General features: G+C 40.1%; 1 protein-coding gene across 7 annotated transcripts in view; it reads right to left on the bottom strand.

Moving 5' to 3' along the window:
- The window catches only part of LOC127577845 (activating molecule in BECN1-regulated autophagy protein 1-like), a 340,012-nt gene that overhangs the window by 212,703 nt on the left and 101,745 nt on the right, over window positions 1-25,564 (bottom strand). For 5 of the 7 annotated variants that reach the window (XM_052029452.1, XM_052029455.1, XM_052029453.1 and 2 more), the window contains one exon: window positions 9,258-9,431. The exons of the other annotated variants lie outside the window; for them this stretch is intronic. In XM_052029452.1, coding sequence (XP_051885412.1) covers window positions 9,258-9,431 — 174 coding nt within the window. The remainder of the gene's footprint in view (window positions 1-9,257; window positions 9,432-25,564) is intronic. 7 annotated transcript variants of the gene reach the window in all.

Genomic DNA, 25,564 nt, shown 5'->3' with positions numbered 1-25,564 from the left:
CCCCACCCCATGTATTTTTATCTTAATTGCAATGGTGAATGGATACAAAAGTAAGGAAGAGAAACAAAGGACTGCAGATGCTGGAATCTACATGAAAAACATGATGATGCTGGAGGAACTCAGCAGGCCAGGCAGCATCCGTGAAGAAAAGCAAGCGGTCAACGTATCGGGTCAGGACCCTTCTTCAGGACCGAAGCTAGAAAAAAAGGGGAAGCCCGATATATAGGAAGGAAAAGCAGAGCAGTGATAGATGGACAAAAGAGGGGAGGTGGGGTGGGCACAAGGTGGTGATAGGTAGATGCAGGTAAAAGACAGTGATAGGCAGGTGCGGGGGAGGAGGGGAGAGCAGATCCACCGGGGGATGGGTCAAAGGTAAGAAGAGAGAGGAAGAAAAGGCTAGGAAAGGGAAGAGGAGAAGCAGCATGGTGGGGGGGATTACCTAAAGTGGGAGAATTCAATGTTCATGCCGTTAGGCTGCAAGGTTCCAAGACAGAAAATGAGGTGCTGTTCCTCCAGTTTGTGCTTGAAATTCTCCTGACAGTGGAGGAGGCCGAGGACTGTCATATCAGTGATATTGCGGGAGGGGGAGTTGAAGTGACTGGCAATGGGGAGATGCAGGTTGCGGTTACTGACGGACTGCAGGTGTTGTGCAAAACAGTCACCTAGTCTGCGTTTGGTCTCACCAATGTAGAGGAGCCACGCTTGGAGCACCAAATGTAGTAGACGATATTAAGGGAGGTGCAGGTGAATCTCTGTCTCACCTGAAAGGACTGTTTGGGTCCCTGGAAGTGGTGTAGGGTCAGGTGTTGCACCTATGGCAGGGGCAGCGGAAAGTTGCTGGGGTGAGAGCGGGATGGGTGGGGAGGAGTGAACAAGGGAGTCATGGAGAGAGCGGTCCCTGCGAAAGGCAGAAAAGGGGTGGGGAGGGGAAGATATGCTTGGTGGTGGGGTCCCATTGGAGATGGCTGCAGTAGTGAAGAATGGTGTGTTGAATAGGTAGGCTGGTGGGATGAAATTGTCTGGGAGGGGTGGGGGTGAGATCAGAGGTGCAGGAGATAGCAGAGATACGGGTGCGAGCTCTCTCGATCACAGCTGGGGGGAAGCCCCGGTTAGAAAAGTTGGACATCTCTGATGTCTTGGAGTGGAAAGCGTCATCATGGGAGCAGATGTGGTGGAGGTGGAGAAATTGAGAAAAAGGGATAGCATCTTTGCAAGAGACAGGCTGGGAGGAGCTGTAATTGAGGTAGCTGTGGGCATCAGTGGGTTTGCAAGGAAGTCTTGTTACAATTATACATGGTACTGGCAATGCCACACCTGGATCACTGTGTACAATTTTAGTCTCTTTATTTGAGGACTAATACGAGCGCATTGGTGGCAGTTCAAAGAATGTTCACTGGATTGATTCCTGGGATGAAGGGATTGTTTTATGAATAATGACTGAGCAGCCCGAGCCTCTACACATTGGACTTCAGAAGAATGAGAAATGATCTTATCAAAACAATCTTATCGAATGATCTTATCGAAACAACCGAGAGGCCTCAACAAGGTGGAAGTTGAGAGAATTATGGGGGTATCTGGGCAGAGTTGCAGAGCAGAGGATCACCATTTAAGGTGGAGCTTACTCTCGCAAATAATTGTTAACCTTTGGAAATCTCCCCCAAAGAGAATTGCAGAGGATCCACTAAATATATTCATGACCGAGATAAACAGATTTTCAGACAAGGGAGTTAAGTGCGACAGGTACTAGGCTAGAAAGCTGACATGAGGCAAGGATCAGATCAGTCTTGATCTTATTGAGCAGCAGAAGGGTGCTGAGGGGACACATGGTCAAATCCTCCTTTGCTTTATATTTGTAAACCTTTGCTCTTATTGCTGTTGAACTAAGGTTGCCATAATGTTATCTCCTGAACAACAAAGGCCAGTTCCTTTTAAAGTTCCTTAACTGCTTTCCAGAACTTGTCCTCCTCAGGCCAGATTGTATCAAATTTCAAGCCAAATACTTAAAATGGATCAGAAAGTGAAGAAGCCCCCACATAAATACATTAAGCACTCCATTCAGTGCACCCTCCTAATCGAGCACCATTTAACTGTTTCCTCAGTAAATTCCTTTTCCAATTTACTTGAGCCATCCACTGAGCCAAACAGTACAGCAACATTTAAACAAAATTGGAACACTTGTGGAAGATTTTTTTTTAAGAAATGTCAATATAATACCATTCATTTCACAAGAGCATTATCAATCAAAATTTGATAATGATTCACATTAGCCACTAGATCAAAAGCATGGCCACAGGGGCAGGTTTCATCTTAATTAGCTTAAAAGAGGTAGGAGATCTGAAGGTTTGAGGAAAGAATTTCAGAGCCTAGGCTATCACTATCGTTGCAAATAAAGCTAGTCATGGGCAAGAGGCCAGAATGGGGAGAGTGCAGACAATTTGGGAAAGTTGAGGAGCTGGAAGAGATTACAGAGAAGCACTTGAAATCAAAATCGACAATTTTTTTAAATTAAGGCATTCTGAAGCCAATATAATGAGTGAACACAAGTACAATAAGTGAGTGGGACAGTACAACCGAGGCAGTCGAATTTTGGATGCCATCAAGTTTATGAAGGGTAGCTAGAAAAGCTTTGGATGAGTTGAGGCTAGTGATAGCAAAGGCACAATTGTGTGTTTCAGCAGAAAGTGGACTGAAACGGGGTGAATTTGGACACTGCTGTAAAGCTGAAAATAGCTTGCCTTGGTGGTCATGGAGTTGGAAGCTTTCTAATTGAATTGTCTGGTTCAAAAGCAAGCAGATTACAGGCAATGGCTTGTGACAAAATATATAGGAGGGATCAAAGGCAATCTCTTTGGTCTCCTAAGTATTTAGATGGATAATAATTATATCCTTGCAGTGCTTCCCAATATCCACTTCAAATATCACTTTCTTTGAGATTTTGGGTGTCATAGGATCTTGATCAAAGGTGAGTGAATGAAGTGGAGGTACAGCAGATCAAAAGTCTGATTTACCATCATAGTCATCTTTCTGTGGTGGAAGGTATGATATTGATGTTTTTCATGTGAATGTTTCCAGGAAATACTCACTTGATATGCCATCTCTTTTTGATTGATCTGCCATTTCCAGGATCCTAACTATTTTGATAGCGCGTTCTCCACCCCGCCCGAAGGAGGTGGTGAATATCTGGAATGAGTTACCTGAAGAGGTCGTGCAGGCAGATACTATGTCTCAAAAGGTATTTGGACAGATACTTGGATAGGAAACGAGTAGAAGGATATGGGCCTAATATGGGCAAATGGGATTAACACAAATCACAGGTAACCCTCAAAGGCCCATTTCTATGATTCTTGATTCATAACCAAGAACCCCTTGCCATTGTTTGGGTTTTATGGTCATCTCATTTCTAACCCTTCTGCTGCACTAATAAAACACTGGAAATAGGACAGAATCAACTAGTATAAACATTAGAAATTGGCCTGAGACTGCCCTGCCATTTACTGAAGTCATGGCTGAGCTTCTACCTTGGTGCTATTTTCCAGCATAAAGTCCCTTGATTCATTTAAATGTCCAGAAATCTATCCATCTGTGTTTTGAATGAACACAGCAATCGAGCCTCCACAGCCTTCCAGGGTAGATAATTCCAAAGGTTTGCCACCCTTTAAGTGAAGAAGTTTCTCCTCATCTCAGCCCAAATGCCCTACTCTTCATTTTGTGCCTCTTGGTCCTAGGAATAGCTGGGGCCCATGATCCTAGGCTTTTTCCACTGGTCACCGCCTGACAACCTAAGAACAATTTGTTTATCATTCTTTGCTTCCCCTCCATTCATGTCAGTAATATTACCCCCAATTCCAATTGACTTGCTGTCAACCTCCTGCATGACCACTGACCGAAGCCTTGCTAAAGTCCAAACAGACCACATCCACTGACATCCGGCTCAAAGGTTTCCCAGTCCTTCCTCTGCCTCCTTTCCGAAAGAGTGGGATCACATTGCTACTCTCCAATCCAAATGGACAATTCTAGGATCTACAGAGCCTTGGAAGATGATAACCAGAGCATCGATCATCTCTACGGCAACCTCTTTCAAAACTCTAGGATACAAATCTTTGAGTCACTGGGATTTATCAGCTTTCAAACTCATCAACATCTTTAGTACTATTTTTTGACTGATATTAACTTTCATATTTTTACTTGATTCTCTAATATAGCTGGCAGATTTTGTACGTGTCTACTGTAAATACACTTGGAAAGTATTTAATTCCTTTACCATTTCTCTTATCATTATCGAGTAGAATAACCTAAAGGTATTCCATCTGTCCTCACTGAACTTTGTTAATACCATTAACACACCCCATCCTAAATCACTTTGTTTTCGATCTTCAATTAACTCCTTGTAATTGGCCCTTTGCAGCCAATCATTCAACCCAAATGCACTGTCAAAAGGTCAAGGTTGAGAGAAAGTGATGAGAAGGCAAGCATCCTTCGCATAAAGACAGGATTTGTGTTCACCATTTCTATCACTTGTTCACCAATCAGTTGGAGTTTCACTAGGACCTGCTGGACCAGACATACAAATATAACAGAAGGTCAGAAACCAAGTATGTTCTGATGAGCAAATCATTTCCAGAGACCCAGGATCCACGAGGAACAAAACAGAATTGTGATGGAATAAGTTCCAACGGCCTGGATGACAACAACACCTAAAGAAGCTCAACAACATCTGGGTCAAAGCAGATGACTTGGTTGGGAACTCTAACCATTCACTCCCTTCATCACTGGTTATGGATAACTGCAGTGTCCACCATCTACAAAAAGCACTGCAGTTACCCACAAGCCTGGAACCTCTATAATCAATGTTTATTGCATGCTGCTCTTGCCGTTTAGCTTGCACAACTTGGAAAAACTGCTGGACTGCAGGTTTCCAGGTTAACAGCTCATTTTTAGGGACACCTTGTGCTTCTCCTGGCACGTTGTTTCACTCTCCTCATTGGACAGGGGATGGTATTCTGCCTTGAAAGTACTGGTACAGTGAGGGTGATGTCAAGCCACGGGTTTACAGTTTGCAGTGGAGTAAATTCCGTAGCTGCTGATAACCCATGGTACCACGTCGTATCCAGTTTTGAGTTGCCAGTTCCATTCCAAATCATTTGCATTTAACATGGTAGGGCTGCAAAAAAACAATGGTTAACATCCTTGGCATAAAGATGGGACTTGCCGTGGTCACCCTTTCTATCATGGATAGATGCATTTGTTACAAGTAGATCTGCAAGGATGAGATTAAGAAGATGGCTGCAGTTCTTTCTTGTTACAGCAAGTAACAAGTGAAATAAGGTCACAATGTGAGAAACATCCTCATGGTCGCACTGAATATAAAGAAATCATGCTTTATACTAAATAGCTCAAATCCTACTAAATTTAATATTTTGCCATTTAAGCTGGTTAAGGCTCCCATCGGTTTACTTATTTTCCCATCCATAAATACCCCTTCATCCTTCATTGGGTATTCTGCTCTTCTACATTGTGTAAGGGATGAATAATGCTACTACTCGTGCAGATTGCATTTATAAACTTATTACTTTATCAGGAACTTAACATAACCTTTTAGTAAACTACACTGAATATAAATTTTAACCAACATGTTACAATTCTCACAGACTACGCACTTACAAAATGCATTCCCAAAAAGTAATTCATGTTACATGACAATATTACAGTGTAAATGATTAATGACCCTATCAGAAAGCTTCAACAGTGTATTCATACTCCAAATGGCTTTGCCATCTGCATTCACTTTCTTCATATACAAAGTGAGCAGCCAGTTCCTTTCCCCCCCCATAAAAAAGTCAAAAACTTTGGCAGGTAAATTGTGCTTCACCTTGAGGCTCAACATTCAAATACACGAAAGGCCTTGGACACTAGCTCACATGAAGATGGGTACTAGCCTAGAGATGCCCACAAAACACCAGGAAAAAAAGTTTGTCTACTCAACACAAGGGGAATAAAAACAGCCTGATATCTTCATTACTGGCAAACAATTTACCTGCCACTGATGCAAGAGATCACATTTTTTTTTAATTATTGCTGGAGCTGCTCCAAAACAAAATATTAGCCTCTCTTTCACTTTCCCCTTCTGTCCTTATAGCTCTCTTAAGTCTGTCCTTTGCCTATTTTCCCCCCCCATATATGCATGGCGTGGTACAGAATCACCTATTCTAACTATTCATCCAACCTGTCAACATGCAGTTACAGGCTCACCTACCAGAGTTTCAGGCATTTTGCTTCAGAAGGTAGACAGCTTAAAAGGACAGGACTGTTGATCAGCAAACTTCTCTCACATGTCAACTTCTTACAATGGCTATCAGGCTTGTCAATCCTCTCTAACCTGATGGTTCTGCATTAACACCTTTCCTTAAATAAGGAGACTCAATATAATACTTCATTGAGATCTCATTAAACCCTACATAATTCAAACATAACCTCTGTACTTTAGCATTTAATTCCCCATCAATAAACAATGACATTCTGATAGCTTTGTAAATTACTAGCTATATCTGCATAGGAGTCATTTTTGAACAATGTTAAAGATTTTTGGCTGGCAGAATATCCTACTTATTAAGCAAAAAGAACAATAAGCATGTCTATGGTTACAGATAGTGGTGACCTAAGCCAACTATATTTAGTCTTGGTAGACCAATGATGTGCCATTATGCCCTATCACATTTCAGCTGAACTCTTGTCAATATATCCAAGATGCTTTACATTTAATTATAAAACTATGTCCATTTGAATTGCATTTCCTGCCAACTAAGTTCTCGTCTTAAAAATCAGAAATATGCCAACCCACCTAAACTTCATCCCTGACAACTGCAATCTTTTAAAGGGTCAAAACCAATAACAATTACTCAATGCCAATAATTGCTGTGGTCTATCGACAGTCCTTTGTTAACAGATCACAGCTACCTTTCCTGACGAGAGATAAGGACTTTAAACACAATTTGAAGACTGTGACAATTTTGCAAATTTATCCCTTTTCTTCTTGATTAACTGTGCTCCAAACTGGAGAAGAATATCTGCAGGATGATGACAGGCACACGATTAGGTAGGTACCGTACCATAAGATGGAGTAAATTTGAAGCTTCAAAAGGCATCGTTTCAAGCAAGATGTGGATTATAAAGTAGGCATTGAATCAAGCTTGTGGTGAAAAACTTCAGTTACTTACCTCATTAATTAAGATTTTACATGTTCCACATCTCCTCACCTTTGGCTTTAGTGGACATTACTAACTTTGGTTAGGAAAAAATTAGAGACAAGCTATTATAATGGATGAGTACGAAAACAAATATTCTACGGTCTCCTTTGATACACAAGCTGTATTATCTACTCTTGAAAGCCTAGGTGACACTGATAAGCCAAAGTAAAGTTTGAATATTCATTATAGCTTTTTATTCCAACAAATGATTTCTATTTTACGCTGCAGGATTTCCAGAAAATCTACTCCGATTATAATGTGATTGGCAGCCACCCATTTATACTTGCTGCCAATGTGAGAAGTACCTTGTGTGGATTACACACAGAACGACTCAGTCATAGTACACTAAGTTCTGAATGAAATATACACCTCCGTCAATGGATCAGTGGATAAATGCGCCGTCGGATGTGAAAATTCAACACTAAGATGAGATGTCCCAAGTTTAATCAGAATGTGGTCAGTTAGCTGATCACAACTCAGGAACCAGAGAATGCCTGTACAGCCAATGGCACAGAAAGCAGGTCAGAAAAAAAAACACACCATCAGATCAGGTCTCAGTTCATGATTAAAAACCAAACTGAAAGAGAAATGTTCCAAATATACAGGTCAAGCAGCACCTATGAAGAGAGGGGAAAAGAGTTTATTCTGAAGATGATCTGAAGCTCTAACTCTGAAACATTGACTTATGTTCTTATTTGTGCTTATAATTGCAGTCAAGCAATTGGTAAAGCTGTAGCATCATGTGTAGTTCTGCAAACAAACAGAAGGGCTTTCATTGAATTCCAGCCTGGAATATCCCTGGTAAAACATTGCCATATTGATGAAGACATCATGTTGGAATCACGTAAAGCAGGAGGCATGGGACAAAAGTGAGCATTCCTCTACAGCTGGCAGAAATAGTAGAGTGGAAAAAATATAATTTATTAATTTCTGAGTAACATAAGCCATGGATTTCACCAGAACAATTACTAACTCCTTCTCTACTTTCAAATGCACAAAACAAAGTACAACTGCACTGAAAGGGTATTGGGGAAAAAATGCTCCCCTGATAATGAACAAAATATTACGCCTCAAAAGTAATGGTGACACAAGCTCATAGGCACAGTCAAATAAAATACATGATCACTGAAATCAGAGATGCCCTAACCACCAACTGGTAGAGGTGATACTTTCCAAATTATTCTTTAAGATTTTGTCTATTATTAAAATGCTAAGGAAAGTATGAAGGATCGACATTTCAGTGAATGGATTTGAAATCACCAAATATTCTTGCAAGTTTCACACAAGATACCTCTACATAACATAAACAGAAGAGAACTGTAAACAAGAGACTTGGATCATGCTTCTTAAATATAGTTGAAAAAAAATTAAAATAAGAATAAAAGGAACTTTGTCTACAAATTTAATAAAGAAAACCTTGGCATTACTACAGTTAAGTTCCTAAAAATTTGGGAAAGTATCTAGAGAATTATGCAGATCACTTACACAGAGTTGCAACTGTCAAGATTTGAGAGACAACAATAGATTTATTTTACTGCCTTTCATGTGCTTTTCTAAATATCCCAAAGCGTCTTATGGCTAAACAAGAATTTGAGCTGTAATTATAATAAATATTGTACAACCATTAATATGATTTGTACAAGCCCAATGAAAATAAAATAGATTAGAGAACTTGATGCCAAATGTTTTCGTGAAATTATAAAGCCAGAAAACACCTATACTTTTGCCTCATTTTCTCACCCAACTTAATGGATGTATTCATTCATCCCAAGGGTAAAAACAAGACATTTTAAACTTCCATGTGATTCTGACATCAGTGGCATTCCACAGTTCAGCCAATGAGGACATTCAATGAAAGGAAAAGAGAGGGAAAGCGGAAGACCTTGGATACGTGTTGCTTTTAACCACTATGGTAGTAAAGCCCCACCTGGTAACCACAACCAGCAGTTGCTGCTGGAGGTCACCACTGCAGCCATGCCGATGCCATCTGAGAAAAGCTCAATCTGTACTTACTCAAAATCATCAAAATCCATATCAGCACCATCAATGGGCTGGGCCGGGCTGCTCGCTGGATTTTCCAAACTGGCACGCATTCGGTTCGGCTGGTATCGCATCGAGCGTTGTCGAATACTGTCCCTACGTGACAGGTACTGGATGATCCGATGGGCGTAATAGGCAGGGGATAATCTGAAAAGGTACAGGTATAGGGTTTCAATTTAACTCCATTCACCAGCACGTGTGGCTAATGATTCATCGATCCACTAGAATATAGGACGTGAAATGTGGAAGACACCTCAGAAACCTCCTCTCGATAACATGGAAGCATCATTACATGTAGCACCACATGATCAAAATACTAAAAAATATGCATCCATAATTAAGAGGAATAAGTATACTTAAACACAGTAATCAGAAATGGTTAAGCAATCTTTGCCATAACGGGCATATTTACAATGGGAGTATTATAGGCCATGCCTTAGTAATGAACAAGTTCAGTTTTTACAGATGTCTATAAGCCGAGAAATACAAAAAAAAACACTTGATATGGTTAGTATACCTCCTCTGTATTGTAATGAATGGTATCAAAAGAACACAAGACTGATAAGAACAATTACTGAAAGATGAGAGGGAGGGAGAAAAGAGAAACCAAGTTCTGCTGTTGGTAGGAACGAACGCGTGTAAAAATGTCAAGTCTTCAGAATTTAATAATAATATGGGAATTCATTTGTATGTAGAGATGTCCATGAGTAGGGCGGTCGTAACTCAGAGATGGCCTGTACGATACAATTTAACTCTTATTACCAAACCATTAGCAGCAAATGGCAGTTGGAACACTTTGACCAGTCCTTCACTGGGAAAAGTATGTAAACTTTTATGGTGTTAATTCAGATTCTACCAGCATATGAGACTAAAACAAAGTTCATTCACAGAGGATCACAGAATTTCCTAAAGGTAAAATAAATATGAAGCAGCACAGGAGTGGGACAATATCACCAGAAACCACCCCATCATCTCAAAGCTATTCAACCCTGTGTCAGAAAAGCCATCTAGTTAGTCTTATTCCCAGACAAATTTTCGTGTATTTATTCAATTATAATTTTAAAACTACTAATTTTCTCCCAGCCCCCTAATGAATTGGAATTGGTTTATTATTGTCACATGTACCAAGATACAGTGAAAAACTGGTCTTGCATACTGTTCATTACACAGTGCATCAAGGTGGTACAAGGTAAAACAATAACAGAGTGCAGAGTAAAATGTAACAGCCACAGAGAAAGTGCAGTGCAGGTAGACAATAAGGGTGAAAGGTCAAAACGAGGTAGATTGAGAGGTCAAGAGTCCATCTCATCATACAAGGAAACCATTCAATCGTCTTACAACAGCAGGATAAAAGCTGTCCTTGAGCTTGGTGATACGTGCTTTTAGGCTTTTGCATCTTCTGCATGACAGGAGGGGGGAGAAGAGAGAACATCCAGGGTGGGTGGAGTCATTGATTATGCTGGCTGCTTTACCAAGGTATTGAGAAGTAGAGACAGAGTCCATGGAGGGGAGGCTGGTTTCCATGATGTGCTGAGCTGCATCCACAACTCTCTGCAGTTTCTTGCAGTCACGGGCAGAGCAGTTGCCATACCAAGCCGTGACGCATCCAGATAGGATGCTTTCCATCATGCATCAATAAAAATTGTTGTGGTCGATGGGAACATGCCAAATTTCTTTAGCATCCTGAGGAAGTAGAGGCGCTGGTGAGCTTTCTTGGCCATGGCGTCTACGTGGTTGGACCGGGACAGGCTATTGGTGATGTTCATTTCTAGGAACCTGAAGCTCTCAACCCTCTTGAGCTCAGCATCATTGATGTAAACAGGTGCATGTGGACTGCCGCCCTTCCTGAAGTCAATGACCAGTTCTTTTGTTTTGCTGACATTGAGGGAAAGGTTGTTGTCACGAAACCATGCCACTCAGCTCTCTCTCTCTCCTTACCACTACTTTCCTGATTAAAACTTGCTGTGGAAAACTATGTGCACAGAAGCATTTTCTCATTTGCACACTCCATCTAAATCCACTTAACTTTTGGATTTTTCTGACAAATCTTCAATCCTGATGAAGGGTCTTTGACCCGAAATGTTAACTCTATTTGTCTATCTGTACTTGCTGTTTTGTCTACTGAGTGTTCCCAGCATTTTCTTTTTTAATTTCAGATTTATAGCACATGCAGTTTTTTCTGATATTCATCTTCACTACACTGGAGTACAATTCTAGATTTTTTGAATCTCTCTGCAAAACTGGAAGTACTCTGACATTTTCTATTTCATGCCATTTATAATACCCTCATGCAAAGATAAATAAAAGGAGTTATGAAATGGTGATGATCATCACTTAAGGAGATAAATACTTTCGTGTAACTTCTGGTTTGTTTAGCCCATAACTAGCATCATTGCCAGTCAAATGAAAACAATGATAAGTGCAATTCTGTTGGGTTTTTGCAATTTATCATACTACTGTCAATTAGACTTAAAAGTAATGATGTTTATAGCCTGGTAGCACCACCTCATATAGTTATCAGATTTAAGAAGACCTCAAGCAATTAAGCATTGTTTAAGAAAGGGGCCCATTATATCCATGGAACCTCTGCACTACTTAGTAGCATGCTCTAAATCAATGGTTTTCAACCTTTTTCATGCTGCGGACCCACAGAACATGTCCTTGTTAGATGGCGGACCCCCAAAGCCCATAAAATCAAACAATCGATAATTCATGCATACAACACTTAAATTACTGCACATAGGCCCTATTGAAATAGTGACTATTTCAATCACCAATAATTACCAGCGGTACCTTTGTGTTCAGTTCAATGTGAAGGTTATGCCTGTTTTGCACTGCAGAGTTTGTCCAGACGTGGTGGTATGTGCGACAAACATACGCGTATGTCTTCCTCAATATTCAGTCTTGATTTGTATTTGGTTTTCATGGAAGTGACAGCAGAAAATGCTATTTCGCACAAGTAAGTGGTTGCAAATGGTAACAGAACACTAACGGCTTTGCCGGACAGCAGTGGATACTCCTGGGAACGTGCTGTCCAGAACGACAACAGTGACATTCGGTTGAACTGCAAGCGCGAAGTCCTGTCAGATGACAGTTCACCCAATTCTTCTTGTCCACGTCCAGTTAAATCAGTAAGCATACATTCAAACGGATTTCGAATCCAATCAAACATGCCCTTGTCATCGTTGCCGAAATACTCATGGAAATAATGTGACAGCTGTTGAATATGGTTCAAAATGGTGCTCGCAATGACCTCTGTCTTAGTCTCGTTCACTGTCAGAAAGTCAGCCAGCAACGCAAACATACTCGCATCTTCCCTTCCAGATACGGTGTTTTTTCTGGAAGGCATTGATTTTGTCATGCGTTTTCAGAACATTTGAGCCAGGTCCTTGCCATGATAGATTTAAGCTGCTCAAAATGTTGAAAATATCTGCAAGATAAGCTAATCTGTCAACCCACATCTCATCTGTCAAGAACTGTGCCAATGATCCGTTATGCTCATTTAGAAAAATGAGCAGTTCATCTCGCAATTCATATACACGCTGCACAACGTGGCCTCGTGACAGCCATCTGACTTCTGTATGTAGCAACAAATGCTTATGCTCGGCTTCCACTTCAGGGCATATGTTTTCAAACAAATGATGATTGAGCGGCCTGGCTTTGATAAAGTTAACGATTTTAATGCACGTGGAAAACACATCCACAAGATTTTCATCCATATCCTTTGCAGCCAAAGCCTCATGATGAATCATGCAGTGGGTTGCTGTTACAATGTGGAGCTACCTCTTTCACTCATGCGACTAGACCCGACTTCCGTCCCATCATTGCGGCAGCACCATCCGTGCATACTCCAATACACTGTGTCCACACCAATGCCGATTGTACAAAAAAGTGTCAAGCACACGGTAAAGTTCTTCACCAGTTGTACGCCCTGGGAGCGCCTTGCAAAACAAAAAGTCTTCCCAAGCCTCTCCTTCCCAACAATATCAAACATAAACCAACAACTGCACAGCACTGGCAACATCAGTACTTTCATCGAGCTGAATCGCAAATCTGACTTGATGAAGACGGGCTATCAGCTGGCTCTGTATATCTTCCGCCATATCGCCAATTCTTCTGCTTACTGTGTTATCAGTGGAATGGCTTTCAGCTTTTGACTGGATTCTTTTCCCAGTACAACTTTGCACATATCCACTGCTGCAGGCAGTATAAGCTCTTCTCCAATTGTGAGGCTTTCTGGAGCGTGCTATTCGTAATGCTACCAAATATGATGCGCGAAGAGCCTTCTCATTTACAGTGGCGCAGGCTGTCATTTTGCCTTTCTGCTTGAGGTACAGCTCCTTTTGCCACTCAAAATATTCCTTCGGCTTATTGGCAATATCTGGATGCACCGTTGTTTAATGGCGCTTCAATTTCGCTGGTTTCATTGCATCGTTGGACAGTGTTTGCAAACACACAACACAGAGAGGTTGGTCCGCATTTGTCCCCACTGCGATGAAACCATATGAAATGTATTCTGGATCATACTTGCGCTGTTTTCTCTTTCGTCATCAGAATCTTCCGGTTTCTGGTTAGCTTTTCTCTTCAGAAAGTTCTCCACACTCAGCAATACACGCTGGACAGTTTAATTACTATTACTGATAAACAAAATTATCAAAACTAATTTAAAATTTACACGCTTGCGCACTTTTCGCTTAACAGTGACGTCACTGTGGCGTAAATGCACGGTAAGTAAGCAATATTATTAAGGCACACCAACAACGTCATTCAGTCTCGCTAACACTACAGTGCACAACAGAATAGTAGTGAGTGGTGAACACTACTGACTACTCTAGCTACACAAATCGAATATTAAGCGGCAGCTTACCAGAAGGGAACACCGTCTAAGTCTCTAAGATTGTTGTCTATAACAGATAGAATAGATATGGCCGATTTCCTGAATAGTGGAAAACTGGAGCAAGCAAGCTATGTCATTGTAACAGGTCGCTTTTCCATTTTTTTCTTGGTTTGCTCGCGGACCCCCAGGTGTCCACGGACCACAGGTTGAAAACCTCTGCTCTAAATGGAAGCTGGGCAACCAATCACTCAAAGAGCTCTTTGGTCAAATGTCATATTAGGGTTTCACTTGGGAATAAAATGGATAAAAATGTACGTCTAGCAGTCATATTCTTGAAGTTGGAGGGAATTGGAAGGAGAGCATAGAAACAGCCATACACCTCTACTTCACTTTCATCTACATCTTGGCTAGACTGCAGATTCTAATTACTGAAAAAAATTCAGTAAACAAAGGAGGAGCTCATCTGGGATGATGAATTTACATTCCAAATTCTCCATTTTGTAGTTGCAGTACAGTGGTGATTATCATTTCCAAATGCATTTCTTTTAAGGGTCATGATAATCGTTTTGCATAAAGTCATTGAATTTCTGCCTTGTATTATGAGAGTCAAAACTTTTTCACAGCTTCAATCATTTTATTTATCATTGAGGATTCACTTAAAGTGCAATGTCTTATTTCAGTCAATTTGTGTATTTGAAAGAACTATCAAAACACAATTTCAACTTCAATATTCCTTTGGAACTCACATCAAATATTTTTGAATACGTGGCCCCCTTTTCAGTGTTCAGGTTAGTTAATAACCTAAGCATGAAGGAGGCTAACAAATCTTTCTGAACATTTTAACTATTTCTGATGGAAAATTATTATAGATATTTGTGAAGAAATTCTGGGGATTGCATCTTGGCCATTCATATATTTGGATCAGAGGAAAATATCATAGACTGTTCAATGTACAATCGCAAAGTAATCATGCATGCATGGTAATTACTAGCACATTTTGGAAATGATAACCAGTTCTAGTATTTCAACTCCACGCTTCCTCGGATCTAAACAAAATCAGTTGCAGGGATTTTAAGCAACTGGAAATACTACATCTAGATTCCTACCAATGCCTATCAAAGGAAATATACTTCTCCATCAGAATATTTCCTGTTCCAGAAATTCCTCGTCTGTGTTATGCACTGCTCTCCACAAGAGCAGAAATTACTAAGAAATCAGCTATGTAAATAGTTAAACTTGCATCTTAATTCTAGCAAGGGTAAAATAAAAATGCAAGGAAGATAATCAAAAGGTAAACTGCACACTATAATAAGGACCAGTTGGTCTAATATACCAATTAGATTGGTGCCTGCTGATCTAAAAATCAAGCATGGCTGAACTGTTTCTTCATCAAAAGAACAGTGTTAAATAACAACTCAGAAGGTACATTTTAAACAAATGTTCTTGCATTCTGAATGGTTGACAGGCTACTCTGTTCAACCTAAAGTGAGACAGGAGGAGAGTTCTGTTTAAAAAAATCTATTAACAAGAGGTACAGAATTAAGCAATAACAGATGATTAACTATATTCACATGTAAAACAACATGTTTACATGGAGAACAGGGTTCAATGTTATTTTCCAAATTTCATCTCTGTCAAGAGCCCAATGGCTTGAGGTGCCAAATGAGCTCACTGCATTCCTCAAAATCCTGCTTGACTTATTGTACAAATCTGGTAAAAATTATAGTTAGTATTTTTGGAAAATAGTAAACTCAGAGTCATAGAGAGATACTGCACAGAAACAGGACATTCAATCCGACCGTCAACTACCCATTTACACCAATCCTACATTAAGCCCCAAATTCTCCCCACATTTTCATCAACTCTCCTAGATTCTACCACTTATCCACACACAAAGGTCAATTGGGTGGTGAGAGGAAATGAAAGCACGGAGGAAACCCACATAGACACAGGAAGAATGTGCAAATTCCACACAAGCATCACTGGAGGTCAGGATGGAACCTGGGTCTCTGGCACTGCAAGGCAGCAGCTCTACTAGCTACAATACTGTGCCGCCCAAAGTGCTCAGCTCCCTTATTTTTCTTTAAAACCGATGAAAATAACATGCAAAACCACATACAAGTGCAAGATTACAAAACAATGACATGACCTAATCAAATCATGAAATCTGAGAATTCAGTTTCAGTCGGCTGTTGAGTTTAATGCAAGTTCTCACAGGTAAAGGACACAGGTTGTATGAATTATTTTCTTCGAAGAGGCATTAAACCTGCTTTTAAAAAAAAAGAAATTTCTGGAAATACCATCAGACAGCATCTGTGGAGAGGGAATCAAAGTTAACATTCAAGTTGATAGCCTTTCATCTCTACTACAAAAAGCTGTGAACGAAAGGGGGGGGGAAGGGAAGGGTTGGAGAAGACAGAAGGGTAGGATAGGTCTCTGATAGGCTGAGGGTGGGAGAAGTTTATTATTGGATAGATCTAAAAAGTGGGGTCATAGGTTCAATGAGCTGAATGGACACTTGCGTAAAGAATTGTATACAACTAAAATAGGACTGGCGTCGAAGAACAGAAAAATTGGTAGTTCCCCTCACGCCATAAAGTTAACATTTTTTGGAATTATAGATGACCAGACTTTGCTGGGAAATGAATCTACGTGTGCCAAATTAAATGAGTGATTTCTATGCAACACTTATTAAAACACACAGTGAAATGCATCTTTTGCATAGTGTGTTCTGGGGACAGCCCGCAAGTGTCGCCACGCTTCCAGCGAAAACATAGCACGCCCACAACTTCCTAACCCGTACATCTTTGGAACGTAGGAGAAAACCGGAGCACCCAGAGGAAACCCACGCAATCACAGGGAGAACGTACAACAACTCCTTACAGACAGCGGCCAGAATTGAACCTAGGTCACTATTAGCAACATGGAAGAATTCTCTGATTAACTTCTTATGAAACAGAAATTAGACCAAAATTTTAAACATTGTTGGATCTGCCAAACAAATCACAATGGATACCTCCTTCCCATTATTATTCTACGGTCTACTGTCCTCTCCTATCGGATTCCTTCTTCTCTAGCCCTTTGCCTCTTCCACCGATCACCTCTCAGCTTCTCACATCATTCCTTTTCATCTCTCACTCCTCCATCCACCTACCTACCTTTCCCCTCTCACCTATCACCTCCCAGCTTGTGCTTCTCCCCCCTCCCCCCACCTTCTTATTCTGGCTTCTGCCTTCTTCCTTTCCAGTCTTGATGCAAGGTCTTGACACGAAACAGCGACTGTTTATTTCCATCCATAGATGCTGCCTGACCTGCTGAGTTCCTCCAGCATTTTGTGTGTGTTGCTCCAGATTCCAGCATCTGCAGAATCTCCTGCGTCTCCAAATTACAATGGATGTTTTTATTTGAGATTTTGGGCACTGCATAAAGCGGTATTCCTGCTTAACTGCGCCTGTGCTAATCTTATTAATTACAAACATACTGCACAATTGATTAACAATTTTGTCAAAATCATTTCAGTTTGTTAAATTTAATCAGTGATGCACCAGTCAAAGCATTTCTTCAATAAACCACTTATTAATTCACCAGCATGTAACTAAAGGGAGTAATTTAATAGGGGGTAAAAAGGTCATCTCTCTGAACTTTATATTCTTTCATAATGTGTTATTTCATCAGAAAAAGGATTTTCAATTTTCCAGCTCCGTTATTTGAAACACTAAGTCACTTTTGCAAGAGGGTGATGAGAAAGAACAAAATTCTGTAATGAGATCCAAGACTTTTAGCAGTGGACATTCGGAGCATTTCACATACAATCACTAAAACAAGGATATTAGATATTAAAGATGGAAATCATAAGGCAAACCTCAACTATCTGAATGCAAAATGAAACAATAATTCTATTTAAAATCAGCCATCTCCGCAAATCTAAAAATGTGATGCCAAAATCTGTTGAAAAAATATAAAATATTCACATCACGCTAACATCTGCTATTTAAGCATGCAGAACAGCAACAACCATCCGTAAATTCCATGGAACTAAAGTCTTCTTGATCCACTGAATTACCATTCGCAGATCTACGGACTTGCACGGTTGGGAGAAAACTGGGGGTCAGGAGAGTAGGCTGGGTGTATGGCTGAAGCCAGGGTGTGGAGTGTGTGCTGTGTGTGGTGATGGAGGTGGTATCTGGAGCACAGACTCAGTGTGCAGCTGAAGCTGGGATCCAGAGACTGAGCCAGATGTGCAGTCAAAAGCAGGGTCCAGAGTATGGACAAGTGTTGTGGCAAAGTGTGGGCCAGGTGTGCAGCCAGAGCCAGGAACACTGCGGGTCAATAACATGTGTGGGCTTACATACAAGCTGAAAGTGAAACATGCAAGCTGAAATTGAAACTTACAAGCTGAAACTTATATACAAGTTGTGACATCCATGAAGAAGTGGATTGCTGTATATCATTGCAGCCTTAGTGACTTTATTAGCCGTCTTAAGTTTCCACGCTTTTGTTATCCAAGTCCCTGCCCCTATCCCTCGTTAGTAACGAGGACTCAATGTAGTTGCAACCATAGATCCACATGACAATGTGCATCCAATGCCCTCCAAACTACCATGCACAAGTGGCTCTCTTGTTCTGCAGGTTTTTAACAAAAGTTGATCAAATCCACACAAGAGCTGAAGCTGAAAAAAATCCCAGTGGATTGATTCAGTCACTCCATAGCTAATATGCAAGTTAAGCACAAACTCTAGTGTTTTTACAGTTGTCATCATTTCATTTCTTTACAGGCATTAGTTTATTCACTGCCTTTCATGTAAAAAGGTGTGAAACAATTCTACTTGAACACTTCTGTGGAATCAGTTTTCATACACCAAGTCCCATTTTTTTTCCTGACTATAGCAGTACAGTTGCAATACAACATCAAGTTTTGAAACACAACTCTGAACACAGCACTCGATTAAGAAATCTCAAGAGTTACAGCAACACAGAATGTATTCCTCAAAATGCTAAATCATGTTACATTAGCCATGTGACCACAATTTCTCACCAAGCAAAATGTGTTTGGCTGGGGCAACGGCTGCCCATTGTTTAGACTCACATTTATCCATTCTACAAAACACACGTTATACTGAACAACCCAGATAAATTCTGGCACAAATTTTAATCTAAGATTCAGATAAGAATTCAATACAATTAATGAATTCAAACACAGGTAATGTACCTTTCAAAAGAAAGCAAAAACAAGTGTAAAGGAAATCAAGAGCCACTCTCTCATATCCCTTTACCTTTTTTTGTAGCTAAAATCAACCTGGCATAAGCTGAGGTTTGGGACACAGTTATGTTCATAGTTTCCAAAACCATATTTCTTGAGTAGACTAAACACCAGCATTGATGGTGACATCTTAAAATCATAGGTCTTAAGGTCTTTCCCACATTACCAATCACATGTATTTCAAAGAAAGGTCAGAACATACGAAACTGAAAAGAATGGACTTCAACTCAGAAGACATACACAGTTAAATGAAATAGATAATGAGTGCCCTCAGACATTTAATTCAAAAACAGCTTTGATGTCCTCCAGTGAGCAGAAATGGCATCAAGTACTCCCACTTGGCTGCATTGCTGGAGTCATTTACATTAAGGTCCTGAGAAAGTACCCAATTATAATAATGGCAATGATCCACCGCAGTAATGTGGCATTTCTAATAGAAACACCCCCACAATGTTCAGGTGCATAACTGATCCATTAAATTGTATGAAATGACAATTTTCTACCTTCCACCCTGTTGGAAACTACTTTGGGAACATCCATTTTACTTCCACTTAAAGGAGATGGAAAGGAATAGATAAAAAGAAACGTGCTGTTTATTTAAGCATCAACTGTTACAGGTGTCTACTTAGAAGCAGCGATTTGGAAATGTTAACTTACTTTGGCTGAGTAAACAGTGTTTTTGGCAAATAGATATTTCAGAAATTTCATTCCCCTCTGATTAACATCTCAAATGCACAGAAACCAAAACAACTCACTGTATTTAAACAATTCAAATCAATAAATTAATTAAATGAGAAAACATAACTTAGGCTTCGCAACAAGGACAGTTTTACAATTAAACATTCAACAATTGGTGTTTTCTTCCACATAAATTCTGATGTTCAAATTTATTTATTTAGATAAGATGGACAATCTTTGTGTTTTTCTTCCACCTGCTCAATGATTTTAAAGTAGTTTTTTTTCCATCTTTTGAAGTTACACCTAGCATTCTCCAAGCATTGACATTCACCAATCCTTAACACGAGGGCACTCTACACAATTCATCGTTTACCAAATCAGGATCTTCTGATGTTATCTCCATTCGTTGTTCAAGAAGCAATAAAATTTATTCAAGAAAAAAGAAGTGCACAAAAATATTTAACATATGGTCTGGAGTCAATTGGTCCCATCAAAACATGAAATGGGCATTGGTAAGCAGATTACTGGTGAACAAGTTACACTTGATAGCACTGTTGATTACATTTTCCATCTCACTGCTTATGATTGAGAGCAGACTCTTGGGGCTGTCATCAATCAAACTGGGTTTATTCTGCTTCTGTGGACAGGACATCCCTGGACAATTTTCCACATCTCCACCTGGCATCTACCAATGAGTTTCTTTTAAATATTGTGTGACACATTGCATGGGTGCTCAGAATAATGCAGAGAAATAAGAATTCTTGTTTAGCCTCTCCCTGCTTCAATCCAAGGTTCCCACTGCTTTAAGACGGCCACTATCATCCTGGTACCAAAGAAAAACAAGGTAACATGCCTTAATGACTACCGCCCAGTGGCTCTGACATCCACCATTATGAAGTGCTTCAAGAGGCTGATCATGGTACACATTAACTCCAACCCCCCGGACAACCTTGACCCACCGCAATTCACCTACTGCCGAAACAGGTCTATGGCAGACGCCATCTACTTGGCCCTACACTCATCTCTAGACTATTGTTTATTGACTACAGCTCTGCCTTCAATACTATAATTCCAAGAAAACTCATCTGCAAACTCCTAGACCCAATACTCAACACCTCCCTTTGCAGCTGGATCCGTCTTCCTGACCAACAGGATAGGCAGCGATACCTCCGCCACAATTATTCTCAACACCGGTGCCCCACAAGGCTGCGTCCTCAGCCCCCTACTCCCTATACACTCACGACGGTGTGGCCAGATTCTGCTCCAACTCCATCTACAAGTTGGTCCGTGCCCTGCTCTTGCACTACAAAAGTCACAAACCATTTTCCACTTTATCTGGGGTTTAAAAATGGACACATGGGGTGGGAGTTGGTGATGATCACGTCTACATGAGATACACAACAAAATAAGCAACACAACTCGTTCAACAAAACATGCCCAAGCATCCACGTCATCAGGCTATGACAGCACTATTTTTCAACCTTCAGAACCATCCACTCACATGCATCTTCAATGGGTCTGGAATTTCCTTTATAAATTAGGCTAAAGAAACATGAAAAACTTTTCAATTTTAGTGCAAGTGTCTCCTTCAATTCTATATTTTTTTTTAAATTCCTGATATCTGAAACAAAAAAATATTTTCATGATTTAACAGGATTACCATGAAATCTGAATTACAAATCACTGTTATGTGCGACTTTAAAAATCCTCATTTCATTTTATGCTATTAATCTCACTTTAGAGCAAACAAAAACTGTGGTGTGAAGCTATATTCTGATTATTGCAGTGCAAGATGCAATATAGTCCTCCAGATTACTTATGATGTTTAATTGAACTGAAGACAAATATATCACACTTTCAATTGATTCACACATAAAAGAGCTGAACACTGTTTTAAAGCTCATGAATTGATTTCATAGCAAATATATTTTATACTGTCTCAGTACACTTCCATTACTGTGCCAAGCATACTACTGCCAGATTGTTGATAAACTCACAAGTACAATAAAGACTTCATTCTATGCAGCTATCTAGATGACAATTATTCTCATGAATATAAACTACTTAAATTTTGAGCAAGCAGATGAGTGTGTCAGTATAATAACCTAAATTTTGCAGCAGAATAGTGAATTATGAACCGAGGCAAAATTATATTCTACATGCTATATTCTCTCATTTCTCCACAGTACTGTTTCTGCAATTTCCCCACCACTTATCTTCCTGCCAAATTCTCCTATCCTCCACTCTTCCTTTTCTTGTATGGTCAATGCAAAGCTCTCGACTTTCTTGAACTTCATCTGTAAATCCCTTCACATTTTAAAAGTACTACCAGAAATATTCCCATCTATTAGCCAAACTGAGTAAACCTGCCAAATCTCTAATTCTCTGGGTGACCTACCATTTCTGCAAAGTAGATTTGCAAAATACAACCTCACATAAATTCCATGCAAGTTATGCACTTTAGGTCAGTTACTGGAATACACACAATTTCTTCTGCACTTTGGAAAAAGTCCAGTACCAATGTTCTACACACATTTAAATTTTGCAGTTACTTATTTGTGACAACACTATTGCCAGCCAAAATAGGAATAATTGGATAATTCCTCCATCAATCAAGCTTTGTGACCAAAGATTATTTTTATGCAGAGAACATGTATTTAACTATCCTTCACTCATCATTTTTCTGCAGTAATTATCCAGCTTTTACAGGGATTAGTTGTTACAACTCCTCTGAAATAAAGTAAAATAGTTTATAAATTTGTTTTTTTGAGGACTTTTTCTTTGTTGTCATGGGTCATAATGCCTCTAACTCAATGGATAATGCAATGTGGTCTAAATTTTTCATTAGAATCACATCTTCAAACCCCTTTCAGGGGAACTCAAGCACTTTATATTCAATTAGGTATTTTTCAACCATAACCAATGATGTAATGCAGGAAGTGCAAAAGCCAAGTTGTGCACAGGAAGGTCACACAAACATCAATGCATAAAGTCCAAATAATTGGTTTTGGTATCATGGAATGAAATCTCCCTGCTCAATAGGGAGATTCCCTTAGCTCTTCTTTGAAATAGTACCATGGGATATGTTATGGCCAAACTCTCTCATAGGCAAGACTGTACCAGCAAAACACAGCACTCCTTGAAAATTACAATGGAGAGTGGCAGTCTTTATATCTGTGCTCAAGTTACAGGAATGCCACGAGAACGATAAATACTTGGCTCAGAGGCTAAGTGTATTTTAAACCTTATTTTAGGCAAAATGCATTATGTGTGGGAATATGTATTGCTGCAAGGTAATGACATATTTAGGCTCTAAATTTATGTTGGACAAAAATACTGGGGAAGGCAAAAGGTGACAAGAAAGATTTTGCTCAAGAAAATTGATACATACAAATAAAAGATTCAAATGAAAATTAGCAGACAATGAAGAACGCAAGTGATAGACATTAATTCATAATCCATGACTTCAGACAAACTGACAAAATAAAAACTTCTTTGTACATGTAAAAAAAACTGAACAGGGCAGAAACTGAAGCTGAAGCATCTGATAGGTCAGGAGAACTACTTTTCAGTTTTCTACTCCATAACCTAAATGGCTTTCACAATGCAACAAATTAATGAAAAATGTTAAACAAAAACAGAAAATGCTGGAAATACTCAGCAGGTAGGTCAGATCACAATGTGGGAAGAGAAACAGAGTTAACGTTTCAAGTCCAAGACCCTTTGTCTGAACTGGGAAGGAGAGAAGCTTCTTCTGCTGCTGGGAGGGTTGGGGAGGAGGGATGTCCCTGATAGGGTAAAACCAGGTTTACCATAGGGATAAGCTATAAATGTTATCTGGTCAATGTGGAAAGGGCAACAATTACAGAGCAAGAACATAGACAAAAGAATTAGGAATTGAGAAAGGCAGAGCAGATTCTGCTTCCCTCATCCATTACCCGGGCCTCTGCTCTCACCCCCTCCTCTCCAAGGCAGAACATAATGAGACCCCCGGTCCTCACCTTCCACACCACCAGCCTCCGCATTCAACAGGTTATTCCTTGCAATTTCTGCCGCCATCAAAAAGATTTCACTACCAGACACATCTTCACCTCTCCTCCACTTGCAGCATTTCACAGGATCCATTTCCTTTCCTTGGTCCACTATTGCATTCCCACCAACCACACCTCTTCTCACGACACTTTCCCTTGCAACCACAGACAATGCAACATTTGGTCTTTCACCTCTTCCCTTCCTACCATCCAGGGACCCAAGCAAGATTTTCCAGGTGAAGCAGCAATTCACTTGCACTTCTTCTAAACTTAGTGTACTGCATTTGGTGTTCACAATGTGGTCTCCTCTACACTGGAGAAACCAAAACCAGATTGGGTGACCGCTTTGCAGAGCACTCAGTCTACAGGAGTGACCCTGAGCTTCCAGTTGCCTGCCACTTTAATTTTCCTCCCACTCCCACCTATTGGTCTGTGACCTCTTGCACTGTTCCAATGAAGTGCAACACAAGCTTGAGGAAAAGCACCTTATCTTCCTTCTGGGCATATTGCTGCCTTCTGTACTCAGTATTGAACTCCACAACTTCAGATAATTTGATTTCTCTGTCTGCTTCAGTTATTTATCTGTAATACTGGCTCATCTTGTTTTGTTTATTTAAAAACATCCCCTCCTCCACTACCCACCGCCCCCACCCCAACCCCAATAAGCAGAGGATCTTCCCAGCCTAACCTGCTGGGCACGACTTCCTGCTCTGCATTTTGCAACTCCTACATTCTTTTGTCAATGTTCTCACTCTCTCACTGTTCCCCTTCACTCATTGAGCAGATAACCTTGTTTACAGCTTATCCCATTTTACTCTATTCTCCCCCACACTCCCTGCAGCTTATCAAGCTTCCTTTCTCTTTCCCAGCAGTCAATTATTTAGAGACCCCCCAATACCAACTTATTCCTTAGTAATTATCAGCAGACCTACTAGAACTTGGAGCAGTCAAATTCTCTGCATTAATGGCCATGGTCTGGTTCTGCAGCTTGTTTGATCAGATGCAAGAATGGTTCAGGATGGAACCCACGATGTTTGTGTTGTCATTTCTCCTTTCATCAATTCAGCAATCATCATCAAATGTCTGCTAATCAATACATGCAGATCTGAAGACTAGAACTCATACAAACCTGGGCTACAACAGTTCCAGTGATTTTATTTTTCTGAATTTATTTACTCAAATAGCAAGATTATACTGAAGACATCATTCTCTACAGCAACTGTCACCTGTTATCAAGCACAGTGCAAAGTGAAGAAATGTAAATACTTCTGCAAGCTACTAATATGACATCGCACAAAAATCAAAAACAAAACTGCAAATGAAAATCTGAAATAAAAGCAGAAAATGTTGGAAATTCTCAGCAAGTCAAGCAGCATCTGTGGAAAGAGGAACACAATAAACATATGTCTAAGACACTTGCTCAGAAGGGTTCCTTTGCAGGGTGTTTGACTAAAACCAAAAATTACTCTCTTGC

Source organism: Pristis pectinata, chromosome 14 (assembly GCF_009764475.1).
Source record: "Pristis pectinata isolate sPriPec2 chromosome 14, sPriPec2.1.pri, whole genome shotgun sequence".
NCBI classification, from domain to species: Eukaryota; Metazoa; Chordata; class Chondrichthyes; order Rhinopristiformes; family Pristidae; genus Pristis; species Pristis pectinata.
Note: the sequence above shows the minus strand (reverse complement) of the source record. Positions and strands in the feature narration are given on the sequence as shown.